This window comes from Scyliorhinus torazame, chromosome 21, assembly GCF_047496885.1.
Source record: "Scyliorhinus torazame isolate Kashiwa2021f chromosome 21, sScyTor2.1, whole genome shotgun sequence".
NCBI lineage: Eukaryota > Metazoa > Chordata > Chondrichthyes > Carcharhiniformes > Scyliorhinidae > Scyliorhinus > Scyliorhinus torazame.
The window spans coordinates 60,854,454-60,871,729 of NC_092727.1; the positions used below are offsets into that span (position 1 = coordinate 60,854,454).

Below are 17,276 nucleotides of genomic sequence, written 5' to 3' on the forward strand. Positions count from 1 at the left end.
TTGCTACATCTTGTTGCAATCTCTCACAGCTAGAGTTTAATATCTAACACGGTCTCCCTCTCTTTCATTCTGATGAAGAGTCACACAGACTCAACATTAACTCTTTTTCCCTCCTTACAGATGCTACCAGACCTGCTGAGTTTTTCCAGAATTCTGTTCTTGTTTCAGATTCCAGCAGCAATAGTATTTTGCTTATTAGAATACATTGATGTATTGTCCCAGGTACTTATTATATTAGGAGTTCAAATCCACGACTTCCGAGGGAGAATAGTTCATGTTTTGGAAGTGAGAAATATGTATTACCTGTGTTCCTGCTTCCAAATGAATTCCGGTCTTATCAGGGGAGCATTAATAACATTTTCTGTTTCTGGCTTATATTGCACTTAATACATGCTCCTTTCATGCTTGGGATTTTGATTTATTCCTCCAATCAAAAGGGCCTAATATAGACAGAATTGATTGCCACAATCTGGTGTTATTCAGGCACCAGGCACAAATTAATATTGTGACTAAAATATGAGGCAATTTCAACAGTGATTCTAATTTTTAGATGTCCTCCTTAGTGGTTTCAGGGGAACTCTAAAGAGACCGATACTGTGGGCTATAGAACTAGCATCATCACCAAACCCCTCTGCTGAGTCACAGTATTTCTTCAAACTTGCCATGGTAAAGATCTTGTGCCATTTTATCCTGACTGACGTGTTTTGGGGCATCTGCAGCTGTATCCTGAACATGTCAGTAATAAACAGTGCTAGGTCTTGATACTACAGGCTGAGACGTCGTGCCATCGCTTGCTCTCTCAAGTAGTTGGATTAATCTAGGTGGCCATCGTGATATGCTGAACACTGCTGCTGCTTCCATGTGCAAATTGGGCGTGTGCTGACAGCCGCTTCCGCTTTATCCAAGACTTTCAAAGCGCTTTTATAAAATATTTAGCTTTCCCTTCCTTTTCTGATGGAATCTTTTTTTCTTCTTCCCTCCCTCCCACATTTCTCCCCTCTTTCCCTTTTCTATTTTATCCTTGCTGGTACTTCTGTGTTGGTTCTTGTTTCCATGGCTGATTTTCTTTATTTTTAATTATTTTCAAAACACTTTTATTTTATTATCTGTTAGTCTCCTTTTTGAATGCAAACTGATTTCACTCTTCTCTTCGTCTCATTATTCCCATACACCTGTTTTGAGTCCTGAATTTTATTTTGACCTGACTTGTACTTCAGTCCCTGGTATTTCCTTAAAAACAAGAGTAATAAAAGTGATAAAAGCAATGTAGGACTCGAGCACCTGAGCAGTCTGAAAACATCAGTTCATGAGTGGTTGAGAAAGGGGCCGGGATATGATACTGAGCAATTTCTCAGACAGAACAATGGAGATGGAGCTTTTTACTGCACAGGATGTGAGCTGACATTTGAGTAATTGCAAATCGATTCATCCGATCTCAGTGATAGGGGCTGTGCTAGATTGACCCACAGGGTATCCAAGGTAAAAGAAACAAATAGGAATCCTGTTGAAGAGAAGTGGAGAATTTGTTAAGTGTGGGAATTCCTGGAAGGACAGTGACAGTGAATTAAAATAAAAATTAAATACTGGGAGGGGGGAGTGGGTACGGGAAAGGATGGGCGGGGGGGCACCGTCTGGGAGAAATACAGCCGCGTGGGAACTGGGCGAGAAGCTGGAAAAAGATGATGGCTAACCGGCAAGGGGGGGGGGTGGGAAGCCCCCCAACTCGGCTGATCACGTGGAACGTGAGGGGGCTTAACGGGCCGATAAAGAGGGCACGAGTACTCGCACACCTTAAGAAACTTAAAGCAGATGTGGTCATGTTACAGGAAACGCACCTGAAACTGATAGATCAGGTTAGGTTGCTCAAAGGATGGGTAGGGCAGGTGTTCCATTCGGGGCTGGATGCGAAAAACAGGGGGGTGGCTATATTAGTGGGGAAGCGGGTAATGTTCGAGGCAAAGACTATAGTGGCGGATAACGGGGGCAGATACGTGATGGTGAGTGGCAAATTACAGGGAGAGATGGTGGTGTTGGTAAACGTGTATGCCCCGAATTGGGACGATGCCAATTTTATGAGGCGAATGCTAGGACGCATCCCAGACCTAGAGACCGGAAAGCTGATAATGGGGGGAGACTTTAACACGGTGTTGGAACCAAGGCTAGATAGGTCGAAGTCCAGGACTGGTAGGAGGCCGGCAGCAGCCAAGGTGCTTAAGGATTTTATGGAGCAGACGGGAGGGGTGGACCCGTGGAGATTCAGTAGACCTAGGAGTAAGGAGTTCTCGTTTTTCTCCTATGTCCATAAAGTCTATTCACGCATAGACTTTTTTGTGTTGGGTAGGGCATTGATCCCGAGGGTGAGGGGAACGGAATATACGGCTATAGCCATTTCGGATCATGCCCCACACTGGGTAGACTTGGAGATAGGGGAGGAAACAAGAGGGCGTCCACCCTGGAGAATGGACATGGGACTAATGGCGGATGAGGGGGTGTGCTTAAGGGTGAGGGGATGCATTGAAAAGTACTTGGAACTCAATGACAATGGGGAGGTTCAGGTGGGAGTGGTCTGGGAGGCGTTGAAGGCGGTGGTTAGGGGGGAGCTGATATCAATAAGGGCACATAAAGGGAAGCAGGAGAGTAAGGAACGGGAGCGGTTGTTGCAAGAACTTTTGAGGGTGGACAGACAGTATGCGGAAGCACCGGAGGAGGGACTGTATAGGGAAAGGCAAAGGCTGCATGTGGAATTTGACTTGCTGACCACAGGCACTGCAGAGGCACAATGGAGGAAGGCGCAGGGTGTACAGTATGAATATGGAGAGAAGGCGAGCAGATTGCTGGCACACCAATTGAGGAAAAGGGGAGCAGCGAGGGAAATAGGGGGGGTGAGAGACGAAGATGGAGAGACGGAACGGGGAGCGGAGAGAGTGAATGAAGTGTTTAAGACATTTTATAAAAAATTGTATGAAGCTCAACCCCCGGATGGGAGGGAGAGAATGATGGAGTTTTTGGATCGGCTGGAAATTCCCAAGGTGGAAGAGCAGGAAAGGATGGGATTGGGAGCACAGATCACGGTAGAAGAAGTGGTGAAAGGAATTAGGAACATGCAGACGGGAAAGGCCCCGGGACCGGACGGATTCCCAGTTGAATTTTACAGAAAATATTTGGACTTGCTCGCCCCGCTACTGACGAGGACCTTCAACGAGGCAAAGGAAAGGGGACAACTGCCCCCGACTATGTCAGAAGCAACGATATCGCTTCTTTTAAAGAAGGAAAAGGATCCGCTACAATGCGGGTCCTACAGACCAATCTCCCTCCTCAATGTAGATGCCAAGGTCTTGGCCAAGGTAATGGCAATGAGAATAGAGGAATGTGTCCCGGGGGTGGTTCATGAGGACCAAACTGGGTTTGTGAAGGGGAGACAGCTGAACACGAACATACGGAGGTTGTTAGGGGTAATGATGATGGCCCCACCAGAGGGTGAAACGGAGATAATAGTGGTGATGGATGCCGAGAAAGCATTTGATAGAGTGGAGTGGGATTATCTGTGGGAGGTGTTGAGGAGATTTGGGTTCGGAGAGGGGTATGTTAGATGGGTGCAGCTGTTGTATAGGGCCCCAGTGGCGAGTGTGGTCACGAATGGACGGGGATCGGCATATTTTCGGCTCCATAGAGGGACAAGGCAGGGATGTCCTCTGTCCCCATTACTGTTTGCACTGGCGATTGAGCCCCTGGCGATAGCGCTGAGAGGTTCCAAGGGATGGAGGGGAATACTTAGGGGAGGAGAAGAACACCGGGTATCTTTATATGCGGATGATCTGCTACTATATGTGGCGGATCCAGCGGAGGGGATGCCAGAAATAATGCGGATACTTGGGGAGTTTGGGGATTTTTCAGGGTATAAATTGAACATGGGGAAGAGTGAGCTGTTTGTGGTGCATCCAGGGGAGCAGAGTAGAGAAATAGAAGACCTACCGTTGAGGAAGGTAACAAGAGACTTTCGTTACCTGGGGATCCAGATAGCTAAGAATTGGGGCACATTGCACAGGCTAAATTTGACGCGGTTGATGGAACAGATGGAGGAAGATTTCAAGAGATGGGATATGGTAGCATTGTCAATGGCAGGGAGGGTGCAGGCGGTTAAGGTGGTGGTCCTCCCGAGATTCCTTTTTGTGTTTCAGTGTCTCCCGGTGGTGATCACGAAGGCTTTTTTCAAAAGGATAGAAAAGAGTATCATGGGTTTTGTTTGGGCCGGGAAGACTCCGAGAGTGAGGAAGGGATTCTTACAGCGTAGTAGGGATAGGGGGGGGCTGGCGCTACCGAGCCTAAGTGAGTATTATTGGGCCGCTAATATTTCAATGGTGAGTAAGTGGATGGGAGAGGAGGAAGGAGCGGCGTGGAAGAGATTAGAGAGGGCGTCCTGTAGGGGGACCAGCCTGCAGGCTATGGTGACAGCCCCATTGCCGTTCTCACCAAGGAACTATACCACGGGTCCGGTGGTGGTAGCTACACTGAAGATTTGGGGACAGTGGAGACGACATAGGGGAAAGACCGGAGCACTGGGGGGGTCCCCGATAAGAAACAACCATAGGTGGGGTGGGGGGGGGGGGTGGCCTGAGACAAGGCAGTTGCCAATTAGGGCTAGTTTTTATTTTTTGTTATTTAATATTTATTTATTTGTTGTTGTTTTTGTTTAAATTTAAAAAGGTCATTATTATCTGTATTGTTAGAATGTTGTGTAAAGGATGCACAATGTACTGTGTTGGTTGACCAAAAATCTTCAATAAAATATTATTTAAAAAAAAAAAAAAAAATTAAATACTGGGTTTCAACCTGCCCTTCTGACTTTGACACTGATGTCTTTGTTGAATAATTTCCTCTTCAGCCTTACCGTATCCTGCAAGCCCTCAAGCGCTATATCCGTGCAGAGCAGAAGGATCGGCAGCATACCCTTCGACATTACCAGCATGTCATGGCCGTAGATCCAGAGAAAGCAGCACAGATGAAATCTCAAGTGAGTGAAATGTTATGACACAAACTTCAGTACTATTGTTATCCAAGAGACTAGGGAACCTCTTGCTGTCCGTTTCATCTCTCGCATGGTCCTGAGACATAGGCCTCAATTGCAAATGGTTGCTGACCCTGATTAGTTTTTCCATTTTCCAACAAAATACAGTAAAATAATAATGTCACAGTTAACCAAATTTAAATATAAAACCGCTGGGAGTATAAAATCAGAGTTCATGAAAAGGATAAATAAGGACTTCAGAGCATTATGTTCTGCCTCTGAGGTTATCTATAAGCACTTCCAATCAATAAATTACTTTGAGATGCATTAACTGTTCTATGGGCAAATGAGGTAGTCATTTGGTAAGATGGAACACACACCAATAAGACAAAGGTGTTTGATAATGTTTTTAAGAGAGGGATTAGCTAGAATGCTGGAAAAACTCCCCCTTGTCCTTCAATTAGCCTGACCAATCTGAAAGGGTGATGGAGGCAGAGACCCTCATAACATTTAGAAGTATTTAGATGTGCACTTGTGATACCAAGGCATACAAAGCTATGGGCCAAGTGCTGGAAAATAGAATAGTTAGGTGGTTGTTTTTGACCTGCGCAGACGCAATGGGCAAAAGGGCCTTTTCTGTGTTGTAGATGGTCTATGACTCTATAACTGGCAGGCAGAGCTTTGGTTTGACATTCACCTGAAGGATGGCACCTCTGGTGCAGCAGGTACTACATTAGTACTTTGTCCTAGATTATGTATTTATGTCTTGGAGTGGAGCTTGAATCACACTCTGACTCAAAGATGAGTGTGCTACAACTGAGCCAACCACTGTGAAAGAAAAGCTGGAAATATCTTGTTGCTGAGGTTGATTACATTTGAGTTTTATTATTGTTAACTTATGCAAGTAAGCTTCAAATACTTTAATCTGATTATCTCTGGTGCCTAGGTGGTGACCCACCTCCATGTTATTGAGGAGCGGATGAACCAGAGCCTCTCTCTGCTTTACCAGGTGCCATTTGTTGCTGAGGAAATCCAAGATGAGATTGGTGCGTACAATTACTGCAGCATTTGTTTGTATTTGATTACTTGTGAGTTCTTAGAGTGTAGACCAATATTGCAATTATTCTCGCAGTGCAGAATGCACACTCTGATGCTTGGTGATTTAGACTTCGTAACCTTATTTGTTTTTTATGGCTATTGCAAGTCCGATGAGGTGCTTTACTGATCTTGACACAAATCCACTATTTTCATACAGGCAGTCTCGCAACTTTTACCAGTTGTCTCCTCATAGGCTACCCCTAATGGCCAATGCAACATTCTGCCCTGTGCAAGGAACAAAATTTGTCTGTTTCAGGCCAGAGGGTTCAACCTCCAATTTCCGAGCTCAGAATATGGGGCAAAGATTCCAAAACCAGATTGAGTAGCTGTGGCATAATTTGAGAGATTAGCACCAGTTGACCCTATTCTACTTGGAATAAAAGAATAAAATTGTGTGCAGTGGTGAGGCATGTTGGATTGCTATTTGCCAAATGTAAACCTGCAATCCCTCCGTTGTCAGCTATGTGTTGTGTTAAGGTAAGTCTTTTATTTTGTGTCTCATGGCCATGCTGGTGTATGTCCTTAGGTATACTCTTGGCAAAGCTCCCATTGCTCCACAATAAAAATTGATTGCATCTTCTCATTGGCAGATAATGAGGCTTGCAAGGACCTTTTGAGGATCTTATTGAGACGTGTTGTGAAGGCTTTGTTTATGGACTGTATTTAATGAACGCCGAATCTTGCAACTCGAGTCTTTACATGTGACTAATAGGATTTAATTTTCCTTCAATTGAATATAATCCTGTTCACAGCCAGCAAGAATATTATGTAACCTTGTCCTTTCAATCTTTACATCTGCCGCTCTGTGAAGATTTAATCTTCACAACATACAAAAGCTAATGGTGATTGAACTGTCTCATCAAACACACTCATTAAATCTGTTCACATTCTCAACATTACTTCCATTTCTCCGTACAATTTAAACGCAGTCCAAGCCAGTCAATTTACCATCTGTTTAGAATCGTCAACCTGAATTCTTTTCCTTTTCAAGTATCTATCAAATTCCCTTCTGAAAGTTAATGTTGAATCTGCTTTGACAATCCTTTGAGGCAGACATTCCAAATGATCAAGACTCACTGCATTGAATAAAATCTCATTTTCCTCTGGTCCTTTTTGCCAATAGTTTTAAATTTGTTGTTAATGACTATTAAGCCATTGGGAGCTCTTTCTTCTTATTCACTGTGTCAAAATGTTGCGTACTTTTGACACACATTAAATCTCCTCTAACCTCTGCTTGAAGGACCATCCCGGTATTTTGACGTAACTGAAGTCTATCATCACTGGTGCCACTGTAGTTGATCTCCTCTGTGTCCTCTCACGTCATGATATCCTTTCTGAAGTGTTTTGCCGAGAATTGGATACAGTACTATAGCTGAGGCAGAAAATGATTAATAAAGTTTAGCATAACTTGCTTGCCTGTACTCTAAAAATTTTTATCAATTACATCAGTCATCAATTTCAGTTATTTGGTTTCAGTTCACATGTTGATTGCAGTTTTATTACCGTACATTTGTTCACATCAGGGGCGTCATTCTCCGACCCCCCAGCGGGTCGGAGAATGGCCATTGGCCGCCGTGAATCCCGCCCCCGCCGGTTGCCGAAGTCTCCGAAGGGAGAAAAGTCGGCGGGCCGTTAATGGCGCCGCTGACGTCTGAGAATGGCACGGGTCTGCGCAAGGCAGCCGATTTTCGGCCTGCCGATATTCTCCCTTCCGGATGGGCCGAAGTCCCGTCGACGTGATGACCGTTCACGTCGACGTAAATCAAACCTCCTTTTCATCGGCGTGAACCTGTGCTCCAGGTTCACGCCGACCAGCGTGGAGGTGAGTGACGGCCTGGGGGGTTGGCCGCTGACTAGGCGATGGCGTGGCCGCAGTCTGAATGTGTGAGGAGAGGTGTGTCTCGGGTTGTGTGTGTGTGGCGGGGGGGTGGTTAGAGTGGGCTGGGCTCAGGGGGAGTTCCGGGAGGGGGGGTCCGTGCCAGGGAGGGGGATGGGGAGGTCCGTGCCGGGGAGGGGGATGGGGGGGGTCCGTGCCGGGGAGGGGGATGGGGGGGTCCGTGCCGGGGAGGAGGTTGGGGGGTCCGTGCCGGGGAGGAGGTTGGGGGGTCCGTGCCGGGGAGGAGGTTGGGGTCCGTGCCGGGGAGGGGGATGGGGTCCGTGCCGGGGAGGGGGATGGGGGTGTCCGTGCCGGGGAGGAGGTTGGGGGGGTCCGTGCCGGGGAGGGGGATGGGGGGGGGTCCGTGCCGGGGAGGAGGTTGGGGGGTCCGTGCCGGGGAGGAGGTTGGGGGGTCCGTGCCGGGGAGGGGGATGGGGGGGTCCGTGCCGGGGAGGAGGTTGGGGGGTCCGTGCCAGGGAGGAGGTTGGGGTCCGTGCCGGGGAGGGGGATGGGGGGCCCGTGTCGGGGAGGGGGATGGGGGGTCCGTGCCGTGGGGGGGGGGGGCCGTGCCGGGGAGGGGGAGGAGGACGTCGCGGCCCCACGGCAACGGAGGCACCCGGGGGCGCCCCTTGTGTACCGGCCCCGGCAGTCATACCAGGACCTCACGGACCGGGAATGCAGGAGGAGACTCCGGATGAGGCGGGAAACCGTGGCACACATCTGCCACCTGCTGGCACACCTGTCACCACGTGGCACTGGTGGGGGACACCCTCTCCCCATGTCCGTCAAGGTTACGGTGGCCCTGAACTTTTATGCAACGGGGTCATTCCAGGCACCGAGTGGGGACCTGTCCAGCATATCGCAGACATCGGTGCATCCGGGCAGTGACAGATGCCCTAAATGCCATGGCGCACCGCTACATCCGCTTCCCTGTGGACCGGGCCAGCCAAGATGCCCGGGCCGTGGGCTTCCCTGCCGTGGCCGGGTTCCCCATGGTCCAGGGCGCGATTGATGGGATGCACGTCGCCGTGCGGCCACCTGCAGATAACAGGGCTGTGTTCACCAATAGGAAGGGGACCTATTCGATGAACAGACAGGTGGTCTGCGACCACCGCATGATGATCCTGCAAGTCTGCGCCCGTTACCCAGGCAGTGTACACGACCCATATGTGTTGTCGCGGTCATCCATCCCCAGCATGTACGAGGGACGCCATCCCCGGCTGAGGGGCTGGTTGCTGGGCGACAGGGGCTACCCATTGCGATCGTGGCTGATGACGCCTATACGGAGGCCACGCAATGAGGCGGAGAACCGCTACAATGATGCCCATGCAGCGACAAGGGGAGTGATAGAGAGGTGCTTTGGCGTGCTGAAGATGCGTTTCAGGTGCCTGGACCTCTCTGGGGGCGCCCTCCAGTATCGGTCAGATAGGGCCGGCCGCATCATTGTGGTGTGCTGCGTCCTGCACAACATAGCCCAGCAGAGGGGCGATATGCCGCAGGCCGAGGAGGGCGGAGTGGAGGAGCAGCAGGAAGAGGCGCAGTCCTCCCCAGATGAGGGGGATGAGGGCAATGGTCAGGGCAGACGGGGTAGACACAGGCGGGTGGCTGTCCACCGTTACCGGCTGGCCCAGCGAGCACGGGACAGACTGATAGCCGCCCGCTTCACTGACTAGATGGGCGTGGGAATCGGGTAGTATGGCCATAGACCGCACACCATGGCAACAGCCAACCACCCACACCCCCCACCCACCCAGCACCCTCACCCCCCTCCCCAACCCCACCCACCCCACCCGCATGCACACCACCCCCCCCCATTGCCGATCCACCTGCGGCACAACGGGCCGGGCTCACACATAGAACATAGAAAATACAGCACAGAACAGGCCCTTCGGCCCACGATGTTGTGCCGAACCTTTGTCCTAGATTAATCATAGATTATCATTGAATTTACAGTGCAGAAGGAGGCCATTCGGCCCTTTGAGTCTGCACCGGCTCTTGGAAAGAGCACCCTACCCAAACTCAACACCTCCACCCAACACCAAGGACAATTTGGACATTAAGGGCAATTTATCATTGGCCAATTCACCTAACCCGCACATCTTTGGACTGTGGGAGGAAACCGGAGCACCCGGAGGAAACCCACGCAGACACTGGGAGGACGTGCAGACTCCGCACAGACAGTGACCCAAGCCGGAATCGAACCTGGGACCCTGGAGCTGTGAAGCAATTGTGCTATCCACAATGCTACTGTGCTGCCCTTGAGAACAAATAAATCTACACTATATCATTTTACCGTAATCCATGTACCTATCCAATAGCTGCTTGAAGGCCCCTAATGTTTCAGACTCAACTACTTCCACAGGCAGTGCATTCCATGCCCCCACTATTCTCTGGGTAAAGAACCTACCTCTGATATCCCGCCTATATCTTCCACCTTTCACCTTAAATTTATGTCCCCTTGTAATGGTTTGTTCCACCCGGGGAAAAAGCCTCTGACTGTCTACTCTATCTATTCCCCTGATCATCTTATAAACCTCTATCAAGTCGCCCCTCATCCTTCTCCGTTCTAATGAGAAAAGGCCTAGCACCCTCAACCTTTCCTCGTAAGACCTACTCTCCATTCCAGGCAACATCCTGGTAAATCTTCTTTGCACCTTTTCCAAAGCTTCCACATCCTTCCTAAAATGAGGCGACCAAAACTGTACACAGTACTCCAAATGTGGCCTTACCAAAGTTTTGTACAGCTGCATCATCACCTCACGGCTCTTAAATTCAATCCCTCTGTTAATGAACGCGAGTACACCATAGGCCTTCTTCACAGCTCTATCCCCTTGAGTGGCAACTTTCAAAGATGTATGAACATTGACCCCAAGATCTCTCTGCTCCTCCACATTGCCAAGAACTCTACCGTTAACCCTGTATTCCGCATTCATATTTGTCCTTCCAAAATGGACAACCTCACACCTTTCAGGGTTAAACTCCATCTGCCACTTCTCAGCCCAGCTCTGCATCCTATCTATGTCTCTTTGCAGCCGACAACAGCCCTCTTTACTATCCACAACTCCACCAATCTTCGTATCGTCTGCAAATTTACTGACCCACCCTTCAACTCCCTCATCCAAGTCATTAATGAAAATCACAATCAGCAGAGGACCCAGAACTGATCCCTGCGGTATGCCACTGGTAACTGGGATCCAGGCTGAATATTTGCCATCCACCACCACTCTCTGACTTCTATCGGTTAGCCAGTTCGTTATCCAACTGGCCAAATTTCCCACTATCCCATGCCTCCTTACTTTCTTCATAAGCCTACCATGGGGAACCTTATCAAATGCCTTACTAAAATCCATGTACACTACATCCACTGCTTTACCTTCATCCACATGCTTGGTCACCTCCTCAAAGAATTCAATAAGACTTGTAAGGCAAGACCTACCCCTCACAAATCCGTGCTGACTATCCCTAATCAAGTAGTGTCTTTCCAGATGCTCAGAAATCCTATCCTTTAGTACCCTTTCTATTACTTTGCCTACGACCGAAGTAAGACGAACTGGCCTGTAATTCCCAGGGTTATCCCTAGTCCCTTTTTTGAACAGGGGCACGACATTCGCCACTCTCCAATCCCCTGGTACCACCCCTGTTGACAGTGAGGACGAAAAGATCATTGCCAACAGCTCTGCAATTTCATCTCTTGCTTCCCATAGAATCCTTGGATATATCCCGTCAGGCCCGGGGGACTTGTCTATCCTCAAGTTTTTCAAAATGCCCAACACATCTTCCTTCCTAACAAGTATTTCCTCGAGCTTACCAATCTGTTTCACACTGTCCTCTCCAACAATATTGCCCCTCTCATTTGTAAATACAGAAGAAAAGTACTCGTTCAAGACCTCTCCTATCTCTTCAGACTCAATACACAATCTCCCGCTACTGTCCTTGATCGGACCTACCCTCGCTCTAGTCATTCTCATATTTCTCACATGTGTAAAAGGCCTTGGGGTTTTCCTTGATCCTACCCGCCAAAGATTGTTCATGCCCTCTCTTAGCTCTCCTAATCCCTTTCTTCAGTTCCCTCCTGGCTATCTTGTATCCCTCCAATGCCCTGTCTGAACCTTGTTTCCTCAGCCTTACATAAGTCACCTTTTTCCTCTTAACAAGACATTCAACCTCTCTTGTCAACCATGGTTCCCTCACTCGACCATCTCTTCCCACACAGTTGCGGGTGGACGCGTGTCTATTGCAGGCCATGGAGGATGATGACAACCCGCCCTGCGATGAGCTCCTGGCTCCACATCGTTGGACTATGTCTGACCCATGGCCACAGTACCACCATCCACCCGGACCATCCCTGCATGCGGCTGTGACACTGCAGTGCACGGTCCCGTCCTCTGCCCGGGGGGATGTTGATGGCGGCCCAGGGGGAACGGGGCAGACTCATCTGGGGCTGAGGTAAGACCACCCCTCACACACACACGCTTACGCTCAACGTACATGACACCCCTGCACGCTTTGGACAGAGCACAAAGGCAGCTTCTGTAGGTGTAACATTGACTTTAATAACCAAACGAGTTCATGCACGTGCCCTAGCCCCTAAAACTCATCTGTGCCCTGCACCCGTGCCAACTTATTCAGTGTCTAATTGTTTGGCCTTGCGGGCCCTTTGACTACATCTACGTGGTTCCCCAGACGGTACAGCAGAACTGGAGGTGGAGTCCTGTGATTCCTGCCCTCTGACACTGGATCCCTTTGGCGGCCGTTTCCTGGGGCGTCCTGGCCTAGATGGGCCAGGCTGCGGCCCGGGCGACTGGGATGGCGAGCTGCCAGCCTGTCCTGCCCGTTGCCTACCCGATGCACCTGGGACGGAAGGGGGGGGAGTCAGAGGTGTCGCGGTGTTCCAGGACCTCCCCTACAGGGGGAGCCGGGACGGACCACACCACCTCCTCCTCCCTCGGGGTGCCCGATGGCCCCCAGGCCTCTACATGGGTGGGGGATGCGAACGGACTGGCCATCCGACGCCCCCCCCGACATCTGGCGCTGCCAGTCCTGGAGGCCCGTGCTGGTATCGACAGGGGTCTGCAGGTTTGCAGCCATGGAGCCCAGGGGGTTGGCAAACCCTGTCTTTGTGACAGTGCGACGCCGGCTCGCACATGGCCACTGGCGACGATGCCCTCAGCGATGGCCTGCAGAGACTGGGCCATGGCCTGCTGAGACTGGGCTATGGTGTTGAGCGCCTCTGCCTTCTGGCGCTGGCACTGGCTCATGGCCTCCTGTGAGAGGGCAGCCATGTCCTGGGCCACAGACGCCGCCTGCACGTAAAGCCCCAGGCCTCGCAAACCATTCCCCATGTCTGACACCGTCGCACCCATTGCCTCCACCGCGGACGCCACCCGTGCGGTGTCGGCCTGGGTGGCACGCATGACCGGCACCACTTCCAGCTCCTGGATGCGGGTGGACTCCTCCACCTGCGACTGCAGCCGCCGCAAGCCGGCCGTCACCCTCTTCGCTCGTCTCCGGGTCGGTGGTTGCATTGGATCTATGTGTGGGTGTGGAAATTCCAGGAACCCGGGATCCATCTGGGTGGCAGATGTTCGCTTGGGCTGGGCTGCCCTCCGACCGCCCGGCCCCTCTGCTGCTCCTACCTCCACCAGCTGTACCGGGACGGCTGTGTTGTGCGCACCAGTGAGTGTACCAGACGCCTCATCACTAAAGTGCCCAACCGAGGTGAGTGTTTCTGCGATGGTGGAGGGTGTTGGTGACAGCAGTGGCGTTGTGTCGTGCTCTTCGTCCCACTCTGAGTCCATGGCACTTTGGGGTGGGGGTTCGTCTCCACCCATCCACTCTGAGTCACTGTCCGGTATTTCGTCTTCCCGGGTAGGGGTGTCCCGGGTAGGGGTGTCCCGGGTAGGGGTGTCCCGGGTAGGGGTGTCCCGGGTAGGGGTGTCCCGGGTAGGGGTGTCCCGGGTAGGGGTGTCCCGGGTAGGGGTGTCCCGGGTAGGGGTGTCCCGGGTAGGGGTGTCCCGGGTAGGGGTGTCCCGGGTAGGGGTGTCCCGGGTAGGGGTGACCCGGGTAGGGGTGACCCGGGTAGGGGTGACCCGGGTAGGGGTGACCCGGGTAGAGGTGTCCCGGATAGTGGTGTCCCGGCTCGGATGTGACGGGGGCCTGTGGCTGCCCCCCTCGTCGCTGGGTGGTCGCTCCCGCACGTGACGGGGGTGTCGTCTCCCTGTTGCTCCAGGTCTCTCCGTCTCCCGTGGTGTGCGAGGGGCATCCTGCGGGCGTCGCATGCTGGAGGGTCCGGGTCTCTCTGTCTCCTGTGGCCTCCGAGGGGCATCCTGCGGGCGTCGCATGCTGGAGGGTCCGGGTCTCTCTGTCTCCCGTGGCCTCCGAGGGGCATCCTGTGGGCGGTCTGCATCTGCGGGGATGGGTGCCTGGACGTTTGGTCCTGCGATACACAATGAAGCATGCATGGTTAGACACGCAGGCAGTGATCAGGTGATATGGGGGAGGGGGATATAGGGGAGGGGGGATATGGGGACGGGCTGTCGGTGGCTCACTTGCTAGTACGCCCCCGACCTCTGCATCAGCAACCTCCCGGTCCTCAGGTCCGCCAGCCAGATATGGGGGAGGGGGGGATATGGGGGAGGGGGGGGATATGGAGGGGGGGGGGGGGGGGGGGGGGGGATATGGGGAGGCTCACCCTGCCTGCTCTGACGAGGTCGTTCACCTTCTTGTGGCACTGGGTGCCTGTCCGTGGTGTCAGGGCCACAGCGGTGACTGCCTCTGCCACTTCCCTCCACAGACGCCGGCTGTGGCGTGGGGCAACTCTGCGGCCGTGCCCGGGATACAGGGCGTCCCACCTCTGCTCCACTGCGTCCAAGAGCGCCTCCACATCCCCTGACTCGAACCTCGGGGCTGAGCGGCGGCCAGCCATCCAGTCGGGTGTTCCGGTCGGGTGTTCCGGTCGGGTGGGGGGGAGCACGGCGTCAACCACGTGCGCAAGCGCGGATCCTGTTACGTCGCTGCTAGCCCATTTTGGGCCGGAGACTTTCGACCCATTTTTCCGACGTGACGCAAGTCGGATTTGCGCCGTTTTTTGCGCCGATCGGCGGATTTTGCGCCGATAACGGAGAATTTCGCCCCAGATGTAATTTGCCTCCCATCAACCTCTGTTTCCGGCGGACCCGAATGTAGCTTCTTTTCTTTCCCATCTTACCCTTCCCTGCATTTGGTGTCAACTTCATAAGGCTGCTGTGTTTCTGCCCCTGTTCATGCATTCATCTGAAAATTCCAATAACTCCTTTGAGCCGACTCTTACCATAAATCCAGTAAGAGGCAAGCCTCCTACCATCCCAGTGCTTTATTAACCCCACTTTCAAAATCGCTTTGAATACTTTTCCAACAACAGATATTAGTCCCAATTACCTGCAGTGCGTAAGTTCATCTCGGGGTCCCTTTTTAAGGTTGGTGCAATCAGTAACTTTCCAAACTTTTGGCACCTAAAGATTTTATGAAATGTTTTGTTTTTGCTAGCCATAGCTAAGTACCACATGCTAAAATAACTGCCCCAAATGTGTTTCCCATACAGATCATAATGCTTAGAATTTGCCTCTTGTTTCATTATTTCAATCCATATGAATATTAAAAACATAGGAAGCTTTACAACTCTGAAGAAGGGCATTCAGTGTTCCATATCCATGCTGGCCGCGAAAGAGTTATCTCTTGACCCTTGTAGTTTAGGGCATCGCAAGAGTTTTTTAAAAAATTATGATGAGGGTTTCTGCCTCCACCACACTTTCAGACAGTGAGTTCCAGATTCCCGCCATGCTCTTAACTCTTTTCTATCTTTTCAACACTTCATTGGCCATTCTGCTAATGGAAATAAGTTCTTCCTATCCACTATATTTCTTTATTCATTTACAGGATACAGGCATCGCTGGCTAGGTCAGCATTTATTGTCCATCCTAATTGCACTTCAGAAGGGCAGACCCCTCTAATTTTATACACCTCTATTAAATTTCCTCTTCTCCTCCTCTAGTTCAAAGAAAGCAACCCCAGCTTTGCCAATCTTTTATCACAGCTAAAAGTCTTAAACTTCACATTGTTGTCTCAAATCTCTACTGTACCTCCCTGGTGTGATCACACACTTCCTGTAATCCTGTGACCAGAACTGTACATCCTTGTGATGGAGATCGCAGGTTTGGAAAGTGCTGTCGAAGGAGGCTTCATTAGTTGCTGCAGTGCTTCATGTAGGGTTATGGTGTATTAGTAGGGGAGAAAGTTCATTTTTAAAGTAGTGAGTGGGATACCAACAATGTCCTGGATGGTGTCAAGCTTGTGTGCTGTTGGAGCTGCACTGATCCAGTCAAGTGATGAATATTCCATCACATTAGATGGTGAACAGACTTTGGGTAGTCAGGAGGTAAATTACTTGCTGCAGAACCCCCAACCCATGATGTGTCTTAAAGTCACAACAATTATATGAGTAGTCCAGTTCAGTTTCTGATCAATGGTACCCCCCACCCCATCCGCAATGTTGATATTGGAGGATTTGGCAATGGTTATGCTATTGTATGTTGAGGGGAGATCATTGGATGCTCTCTTACTGAAAATGGTCATTGCCTGGCACTTGTGTGGCACAGATATTGCTTGCTACTTATCAGCCCAAGTCTGAATACTGTCCACATCTTGCTGAATGTGGGCACAGACTACTTTAGTATCTTGAGTCATAAATCATCCCACCTTTGACCTTCTGATGGAGGGTAGGTATTGAGCCTGTCCAATGCTGCCTTGATGTCAAGGACAGCCACTCTCTTCTCACCTTTGGAATTCAGCTTTTGTGTCCATTTTGTGGACCAAGGCAGCAATGAGATCAGGAGATAAGTGGCCCTGGAGGAAGGTTATTGCTCTGTAAGTGCTCCTGGTGCCGCCTTCCATCGCTTTACTAATGATCCAGAGTAGTCCGTGAAGGTAATTGACCAAATTATATTTTTAGTGCTTTTTGTGGACAGGTACATAGATGGGACAATTTTCTATATTGTCAGTTAGAAGCCGATGTAGCTGTACTGGAACAATTTGGCTCGATGCTCGGGTAGTTCTGGAGTATCAATATTCAGTACTACTGTCGGGTCATTTTCAGGGCACATAGCCTTTCCAGCATCCAGTGCTTTCAACTACTTAAAAATTTATTTTACGGGATGTGGGAGTCACTGGCTATGCCAGCATTTATTGCCCATCCCTAGTTATCCTTGAGAATCTGGTGGTGAGCAGTCTTCTTGAACTACTTCAGTCCCTGAGGCAAGGTAC

General features: G+C 50.8%; 1 protein-coding gene across 1 annotated transcript in view; it reads left to right on the plus strand.

The window, feature by feature from the left end:
* Positions 1–17,276, plus strand: part of aplp2 (amyloid beta (A4) precursor-like protein 2) — a 249,202-nt gene that overhangs the window by 199,052 nt on the left and 32,874 nt on the right. Inside the window, 2 exon segments of the mRNA XM_072486858.1 lie at positions 4,883–5,011; positions 5,952–6,051. Coding sequence (XP_072342959.1) covers positions 4,883–5,011; positions 5,952–6,051 — 229 coding nt within the window.